This window comes from Hippocampus bargibanti, linkage group LG16 (assembly GCF_051943395.1).
Source record: "Hippocampus bargibanti isolate YZ-2025 linkage group LG16, ASM5194339v1, whole genome shotgun sequence".
Classification (NCBI taxonomy): Eukaryota; Metazoa; Chordata; class Actinopteri; order Syngnathiformes; family Syngnathidae; genus Hippocampus; species Hippocampus bargibanti.
Window position 1 is genome coordinate 9,429,572 of NC_142749.1, and position 9,328 is coordinate 9,438,899.

The following is a 9,328-nucleotide window of genomic DNA, read 5'->3' on the forward strand; positions in this document are numbered from 1 at the left end:
CTCTGCCCCTTTAGTTATTGCCCACTGGGGATATTGGCATTTTTTCAGTGCGTGTTGTATATGTTTTTCCTCCTGTGTTTTGTCTTCCGGGTCCGTGATTATTGTGGTGCGTTCATGTAATGTTCTGACGACTGACAACTTATGAATGGTGGGGTGTTCAGATGTCCAAAGGAGATATTGGTCAGTATGTGTAGGTTTCCTGTGTACTTTTATTTTGATGTCCCCGTTGTCCGTGTGGTGTATGTTCAAGTCCAAGAAGGCGATGGAGTGGTTTGTTTCTTCTTCATGGGTGAACTTGATACTGCCTGTGGTGTCTATGGAGTTGAGGTGTTCAGTAAGCTGTTGCGTGTGTCCTGTTTTGATTTTTTCCAAGATGTCGTCCACATATCGTTTCCATAGTGTTGGTTTGTATATTTCCGGGGCTGTTGAAAGTGCTTTCTGTTCCAGGTCCTCCATGAAGAATCCACACATGATGGCAGAGAGTGGGTCCCCCATGGCGAACCCTTCTTTTTGTCTGTATATGGTGTATTTGTATTGGAAATATGTGGATGTGGCTATGAATTGAAGTAGCTGGGTTATGTCTTGTGCTGTGAGATTTGTGCGTTTTTTGAGTGTCCTGTCTGTTTTGAGTCTGTCCTGAACTATCTGAATGGTGGCTTTGGTGGGTGTTTTTGTGAAAAGTGAGGTGACGTCATGTGATATGAACATTTCGTCTTTCTGTAATTTTATGGTGGCGAGTTCTGTGGCGAGTTGCTTTGAGTTCTCGCAGTGTTGGTCCGTGTGTCCCAGTAGCGGTTTTATTATTTCCGATAGTGCTTTGGAGAGGTTGTATGTGACTGATCCGATGCTGTCTACTATGGGGCGGAGGGGTGCATCGGGTTTATGTATTTTTGGCGTGCCGTAAATCCTGGGGATGATGTTTGCTGTAGGTACCAGGTGGTTGTACGACTCTTTGTTTATTTTATTTTCGTTTAATAGGGGTTTGAGTAGTGCTTTAAGTTTGTTTTTCTTTTCTTCTGTTGGGTCTTTCTTTAATATTTCATAGGCGTCGTCCTGTAATAACTGCTGCATCTGTTTTTCGTATTTTTCTGTGTCCATAATAACTGTTGTTCTGCCTTTGTCTGCGGGGAGTATTGTGATGTCTTTGTTTTTTGATAGTGTTATCATGGCTCTTGCTTCCTCTTTGGTAATATTGCTGGGTGGTGGTTTGGCCATTTTTAAAATGCCTGCTATTTCATTGCGTAGTGCTGCTTTTTGTCCTGGGTTCTGTATTTTTTCACACGCTAATTCCGTTGCGAGAATGAAATCGTCGTATGGTATTTTTTTGGGGGTGACTGCGTAGTTGAGACCTTTTGATAATATGCTGCGTTCTGCTTGTGTGAGGTTGTGGCGTGACATGTTATGTATCCATTTGTCGTTTGTCTGAAATGTGTTTGATTCGGCCTTTTTCTTTTGCGTGATGAGTTTGTCTAATTTCCGGATGTGTCGGTTTTTGGTCGCGATGAATTCCTGTTCGTGTATGTTGTGAAGTTGTCCGTGCAGCGTTGTTTTTGTGTAATTGTCCAGGGGGAACCGGAGTTCGAATTGCTCCGTTTGCCGCTGTAGATCACTGCTAATGTTATTGAGTTTGTTTGCTGTGCATCGTATTCGTTCTTTCATCAGAGTCATCCGCACCTTTTTGATGATTCTTTCCGCGTTCCTGGTTGGGATCGGGTTTTTAATCCTCAGACTGGCCGGAACGACTTCTTCGTCCCGGCAGCGCAGGTTGAATCTCAGGTGGTTTCGATAGCGAGCCCGTTTCCTTGACAGCTTTTCGAGGAGGCGAAACTCCTTGACGCATGTCTCTCCAAAACTTTCGCGTAATCGTTGTACTAAATTCATCCTGTCTACTTGATAACTAATGTTAAGCAGATTCCTTACTTACAGACAGTGTATTGTCGGTGTTCAAATACCTGACATGTTTCGGCGACTACTTCCGCCTTCGTCAGAGTGTCACGGATGTTGCTGTGACGCGCCATTTTCAGCTGGTGTTGCTATGAGGGCGTGACCTACCTGTCAGAACTGGCGTGACCTACCTGTCAGAACTGACAGGCAGCAATCAGAACTGACAGGCAGTTCTGACAGGTAGGTCACGCCCTCATAGCAACACCAGCTGAAAATGGCGCGTCACAGCAACATCCGTGACACTCTGACGAAGGCGGAAGTAGTCGCCGAAACATGTCAGGTATTTGAACACCGACAATACACTGTCTGTAAGTAAGGAATCTGCTTAACATTAGTTATCAAGTAGACAGGATGAATTTAGTACAACAAAATCATGTGTTTTACAATAAAATAAGGCCAAGCTGAAAGGCAAAGTATCTACAAAACAAAACACCCCAAAAAACTGACAGCAATGACTTTTGTTATTATATCCTTTGTCTTTGCTTTTGAAGATTCTTCAAACATTTCTTCTATGGCAACATATTCATTTAACTGTAGAAAGATCAGACAAATTAGACATTCGTTAATAAAATTTGAGAAAGATGCGAGAGCTGCTCACATTGCAATAATTTAACATGTTCTGTTCTAAAATGGCGATTCTTAAGAATTTGTCAAGTCTGCAGCGAGGTGTTCAATTCAAATTTGAAAGCTGAGCATTCATATTTCAAAGGACAATCACTTACCACATATATCCTTCTTTAAAGTCAGTGAATTTGTGCCGGACCATAAACGACGCTAGGGCATCTGCTACCTAGAAAAAAGCAACAGCAACAATTAACAACAGTGGAGTGGGAGACAAAGCTCATGCCGCAAGCTCAGATTCTCGGGGAGGTACTTTTTCAGGAGCATCCTCATGGACGGCGTGGCCACACTGAGGGAGGACCTGCATCTGAAACTTCCCTGTAAACAAAAAGTGTGACGGTCAAATAAAACTTTGTGTTTTGTTTGATTTGCAGATGTCAATTCAAATTGTTTACCTTGCATCTGTCCTATGGTCAGATCTTTGTCAAGCCTGTCCACCCCTGTGTCCAAAACAAATTTGAAATGCTCGCAACAAAACTTCAACTCGCGATATGGTGGCGAGATGTGAACGAACCCGCGAGCAGGAGCAGTTTGGGTACGGAGCAGGTGAGAAAAAGTGAAGACAGGCCTTTAAACCAGCCCTCCCAGTACTTCTCGGTTTTGGCCAAATCGACCCGCCACGTGAACATGCTTTCCTTTTTCATCTGAAACAAATCCCAGCTTTGAAATCAACAAGATGCAGGAGAGAAAGAGATTTCACAATAAAAATTGTGACGTCTGAATAGATTGCAGAACTAAGGCGCAACCTCTTGGTCATCTTCCTTCATCCTTTTCTTGTTGGACTCTTCCCCTTCTTCCTCTTCTTCCTCAATGATACCTTCACTAATGCTATTGGAGACCACTGGGCTCCTGGTGCACTCCTCACATCTGTCAATGTCACAGCACCACAAATCTGTAAGACCAAATTGAGACTTCTCATGAATAAATGCCCTACTGAGGACAGGACATACTTTTTCACCTGGCCGCCCATCGACACTCGTGCCGACTCGATGTTTCGGATCTGGCCGCTCTTCACACTAATACAGAAAAGTAGCCATTTTTCAGCAGGCGTGCGCAACAAACGGAAGATTCTGAAGTGGAAGATAGTGACAACAGCTCAATGTTGAAGCTGTTAGATCACTCGAGGCTTACCTCCACTCAATGGCATTTTCCAGCGATTTAAACATTTTGGGACGACTTCTGAGGAAATTCTGCATGCTGTTCAGAGCGTCCATTGCAGTGCCTGAGAAAGAAGACAAGAGTGTTAAACAACTGATATTCCAAAAAAGAATCACTCCCTCCAAAAAAAAATAAAAAAAACCCTACCCTCAACGACATCAATGACGCAGAGGCCAAGCAGCGATGGGATATGATTGGCAGCGGCGGTGTGAACTGCAATGGCCCCACCCATGCTGTGACCAATAATCATGATTGGCGGTGGGTTTTCTCCGTAAAGAGCTTCGACCACTTTACCAATATCCCTTTTGGAAAGAAGAAGAGGAAAGAGTCGTCAACATTATTTTGGGGATACGGTGAGAAAAGCAAAATCAATGACATGTCATGTCAAGAGTTTTAAATAAAAATACAGACACTCCCCTACTTAAGAACATTCGAGTTATGAACAACGGTACATACGAACATTTTTGCGGGTATGTTGAAACATGTTCGGACAGAGATGCTGCAAGTTAGACCTCCTTCTACCGCGGTACCATCGAGAGCATCCTGACCAGCTGTATCACCGTGTGGTACGGCGCCTGCACCGTGTCCTGCCGTAAGACTCTGCAGCGCATCGTGAGGACAGCTGAGAAGATCATCGGTGTCTCTCTCCCCCCCCTTCAGGACATCTACAACACCCGCCTCACCCGCAGAGCCATCCGGATCGCTGGCGATCCCACCCACCCCTCCCACAGCCTCTTCAGCCTGCTGCCATCGGGTCGGAGACTGCGGAGTCTCCGAGCCAAGACCAGCAGGCTCAAGGACAGTTTCTGCCACCAGGCAGTCCGGAGACTCAACTCCCTCCCAGCCCTGCCCAGCCTGCCCCTTCTCACTGCCACACTCAGCGAACTCTGAGTACACGCTACATGCTGTACGATCATCCTGAACTCTATTTTTTGTTATTTCTCATGAGACAAGACCTCACTTCAACCCTTTCTAGTTGTTTGTTTTTGCAATTACGACATTACGTCACTTTATATACGTCACTTCCTCACTTTACATATGTCACTACCTCACTTTACATACGTCACTACCTCACTTTCCATACGACACTACCTCACTTTACATACAGAAATTACATGTATTGTCTGTTGTCAATTGTATGTCTTTTTTAGCCACCTTATAAGTGCCTTGCATGTCTTGCACGCTGGGTCCGAGAGGATATTAATTTCATCTGTGCTGTATGTCATGCATATTAGCATATTTGACAATAAAGCTGACTTTGACTTGACTTTAGATTTTGTATCGTCTCTACAGCATGATAAGAACTTTGACATTTTTATTATTAAATATTATTTGACCAGCTCTCTCTCCCTCTAACATATGTAGTATTCTTGCTAGTTGTACATGTACATATTTTATAGAGCATATATTTTTTGAAATGTTTATTTTTCAGTACAAACTAATACAGGTTGGTTACTTATACAAGCCTTAAAGGACAACCGACGCCTCCGGACAAGTTGTGTCCATAATTTGTAAAATGGCTTCAAATGACTTCTACTGAGCGTATTTTACAAAGATTCCACCGCATATAGCTATATTTTACGTTTTAAGACTCGCGCTGAATATTCCGCAAGTCTTGTTTTTGAGTTGGTGACGAGTCCTCACCCTAGGTCACTGAAGGAACGCCCCTGACCGAAAAAGGGACACATTGTAGCAGTCCTTCCATCACATCAATGCATTTTGCTGTACTTGTTTGGTCTGAAAACTTCGTGTTGCACCAAAAAGAGGAAGAAGAGGACGACAAAGCTCCGTGTAAGGAATTAATCAGCCTGTGGAAACGGGCTGATTAATTCCTTGCACGGAGCCCTGCCGCCATCTTCTGCATTTTCTGTGACACTAGACGTCAGTCTTGAGCCATCAAAACGACCCAGAAAACCTTCTTTAATCGATTGCAAACATGTACGCTTTCCTCTTCAGAACTATTTGAATCATATTCATAACTGGATGTGTTACAAGAAAGCATATTCTCCAAATCTGAAGCCATCGTTTTGATTCTCGAACAAGGCAAGACGTCACGAACTGGGGGCGGGACTTTCTGAAAATGCCCAATTTGCAGCTCAATTTTTTGCAGATTTTGGACACTTTAAGTCATTTTTATTGGTGTTTTGCATTTGACTAAAGATATCAGCCTGCGTGTTTTGGGTACTTTAGATTCTATAAAACGTTTATCTGATGTCAGTTAGGAAACAAAAAAGTGATGTTGGTTGTCCTTTAAACATACTTATATAAACCATAAACATACATTCCATGCAAAATATGGCACTGAAGCAACTTATGAACGAATTCATCTTCCGAACGATGGTTCGGAACATATTTTGATCGGAAATTGGGGAGCCTCTGTACAGGAGAAATAAACAGCCTGTTCAATGGATATATTTTGGGGGAAAAATGAGACCAAGGTAATAATTTCAAAACTGTTCTCACCAATCATAATCCAGATGAAGGAAAATAACAACAACAACAAAACCTATGTAATGGGTACACACCTCAGCATTAAGCAATCACATTCAAAGTCATGTTAAATATGTTAAACGGAATTATCAACTGGTAGAATTCTAAACTAAGTAAGAAGGCGTGCACATAATTTCCAATGCTTAGTTTTATTGCCTCTCTTGAAAGAGCACAATCACCACTTCATTTAATGTGGGACTCAAAAAAAGCCAATCAACATGCCAACCTCCCTTGATCCTTTTTAAAATGTCTCCCTAATGTTTTGATTCTAATATGTAATAAACTAGAGACATATTCTATGCATTTCCTTGTTGCCAACACCCCCGTTAATAACTTCAACAGGAGTTAAACTTAGATATTTCGTGAAACTAAAAGTTTTTTTTCTTGTTCCTTTTATAACTTTATCTGTGGTTTTATGTCCTTGTTTTGTGATTGTAAAGTGTCCTTGAGAGCTTTGAAAGGCGCTTATAAGTAAAATGTGTTTTTATCACATTATTATTATTATTATTATTATTGACTTCTTGAAATGGGTTCAGTCATAAAAGCACTTCAAGTGAAACTAATGATCTAGCTATGTCACACTTTTTATGTAAAAAAAATAATATGGAGGTGATGTCCTTTTACAGCCTCTATTTATGTGGGAGTCTTTGTTCAATATACAGCAACTTACTTGGCCATAGTGTCTGCAGACAAATCTTCAGAATTCCTCACTTTGGAGTCACCTGAAGCAGATGAAAGCGAAGAACATGAAATACAGTATTCCTCCGGTATAGCACAGCTCTGTATTCATCATTACCGGATTTTGTAGCGAATATTTGAGAGTAGGGCTTGTATGGTTAGCATAGAAGAGGAGGTTCCTACACTAAATCTTATTCAGTGCTGTGAGTATTCTTTTATAACTCTGCTTCAACTATGCGTTGCTGCTATGTGTGTGTTCAAGTGGCATTTTTTAAAGGTTTATAATTACCGTAACCTCAATTCTAATTTCTGTGGCATTTTGTTTTACATGCAAGATTACAAACTTTTGCAAGACCACTGAGCGTTGCATTACATTGCCTCTTTTTTGACAAGCATTTAAGAATTTTTATGTGGCAAACGGCACCATGTCACAAAAGGAGTTGAATCAGCTGCCACAATGTTGGGTGCAGTTTCTCATGTGACAACTGTTCCAGGACCAGCCACTCACCGTGAGCTCGGAGGTCCATAGCCACCACCCTGCAGTTAATCCTGCTGTAGATGACAGCCTGTAAAACACAAACATATGACTTTAAGTACACTTAAAACAGAGAAGAGTCACGTGCAATGTAATGATACAACGATTGTAAAAGTTGACACTCACAGTAAAGACGGCCCAGGAAAGAGCAGAGTGTCCTCCTCCATGGAGCAACAGGAGTACAGGGCCATGAGCACCACTGCAGTAAACTCTGAAAATGTTCTACATAGTCAAAGAAACCCGCAACCCAAATAGCTCAATGGAATTAAAGCAAGTGACAAAGTAATCAGCTTCATGATGATGTGAAAAGCAGGGGTGGTTAGAGTATTATAGTTGGAAGGATCACCACAATCATCATTTTTAGAAATGTTTGCAGGGACACAGCAGAAGTAAAAGATATGTCTCTGCCATTTTCATTTTCCACTTCAACATCTTCCATGGTTTCAAAATATTGGCTCCAGGACAGCGGGGTGAAATCTCTCCTTCGTCCGGGCCTGAATTGAGAAGACATAAAGCACGGTCTGAACATCAATACATTAGCTGTACCCTCTTTATCCTAATTTGAATATTAAAACATTCAGATACAAATGAATAGGAATTGTTAATTTGGAGGGGGTTGTTGCTTAACCTTTCTGACTGTAGAAATAAAACCAAATATGAATCAGTGTTAATAATCATCAATATTACGCACAACAGATGTTTTTAAAATGAACACTATTGCACAAAGCATTACTCTTTAGAAGCATAGAGTAAACACTTGACAGAAAAGATAATATCAGTGATATCTAAGCATCTCCTCTGAATCACAGCTGTAGACTCACAGTGACAGCAGCAAGTACCGATCATCACATCCGGGCTATTTGCACACATACTACATGAACGAAATGAGTGTAAACTCAGGTGCATAAAGAACTCTTTTTAAAAACTGAATCAAGTCGAAAGTTGAGCTGTTAGCTAGTTGTATCATGTTAAACAATATTCAATTTCAAAGAGTTGACAGCGTCACTGCTATCCAGTCGGCAAATGTAGTCATTTGACAATTATCACTGGATGTACAACTGCAACGCAGAAAGAATGAATTGTGATGTGGATTATATATATATATGTCACGTTTGAAGACCAATAAAAATGACGGAATGCTAATATTATGCTCATTGACTCACCCCATCTTCATTTTGGAGCTGGACTGGAAGCCACCCGGCATAGGAGGTCTGGAAGCTAACAGGTTTAAATGCAACTGTTTCTCCATGTTGGGGAAAGTGGATATCGGTACCGAAATTTGAATATGACATCAACCCACTCTCCCTCTACTACTCAACCCACTCTAGTAATTATATTCCACACTTGCTCAGATGCTATGCATACATGACACAATCGATGCCAGTGAACTACGGCTACATTTGAACCACAAGCTAACGGCTACTAGGTGATTTCTCTTCTTCTACGTCACATCCACCTTCTCTGTCTTCTGCGATGTTGTAGTGCCCTCTCGTGTTCAATAACGTCAACAAGTTAAATGTTTCCTAAAATCAAGTAAAATAGTTCAGTTTATTTCAACAATAAAATAATAACACTGTTCAAACGAAGTGCCTAAAATATATTTGATAAGATTATTTTTAAAATGTCGTACTTTTCCCCTGGAATGTCATCTTTACATACAGTATTTAGATTTGTGTTTCACCTATAAAAGCTTGGATAGTAAAGATTTCAACCTCGTTATTAAATATTCCTAAATATATTACATAATATATCCGTTATTATTACGAAAACCTAACGTGGTAGAGAAAAAAAGTCCATTTAAAAATGTAGCGCTTATAATAATTTAAAGTTCTAAAATATTTATTAGAATAAAAGCTATAAAATTATTCATTCGTTCCCGAACCACTTTAAACTCATTGGGGT

General features: G+C 41.0%; 1 protein-coding gene across 1 annotated transcript; it reads right to left on the bottom strand.

Annotated features, from left to right (window-relative positions):
- Nucleotides 1-2,411: 2,411 nt before the first annotated feature.
- On the bottom strand, nucleotides 2,412-8,863 carry ppme1 (protein phosphatase methylesterase 1). The gene is made up of 14 exons (XM_089017263.1): nucleotides 8,590-8,863; nucleotides 7,825-7,920; nucleotides 7,553-7,643; nucleotides 7,400-7,457; nucleotides 6,884-6,935; nucleotides 3,871-4,025; nucleotides 3,697-3,787; nucleotides 3,516-3,581; nucleotides 3,312-3,432; nucleotides 3,080-3,209; nucleotides 2,961-3,005; nucleotides 2,819-2,883; nucleotides 2,667-2,734; nucleotides 2,412-2,475 (listed from the first exon to the last, which is right to left on the bottom strand). Exons 1-14 carry the CDS (start codon nucleotides 8,673-8,675, stop codon nucleotides 2,472-2,474), a joined length of 1,128 nt encoding a protein of 375 aa, XP_088873389.1. The 5' UTR covers nucleotides 8,676-8,863; the 3' UTR covers nucleotides 2,412-2,471.
- Between the last annotated feature and the right edge of the window lie 465 nt (nucleotides 8,864-9,328).

Excerpts from the sequence above, each read along its gene's own strand:
- ppme1 (XM_089017263.1), bottom strand. The coding sequence starts at position 8,675 with ATGGAGAAACAGTTGCATTTAAACCTGTTAGCTTCCAGACCTCCTATG. Across the intron at positions 7,921-8,589 it reads AGCTCCAAAATGAAGATGGG|GCCCGGACGAAGGAGAGATT; the intron begins GTGAGTCAATGA and ends TTCTCAATTCAG. Across the intron at positions 4,026-6,883 it reads TCTGCAGACACTATGGCCAA|GGATATTGGTAAAGTGGTCG; the intron begins GTAAGTTGCTGT and ends TCTTTCCAAAAG.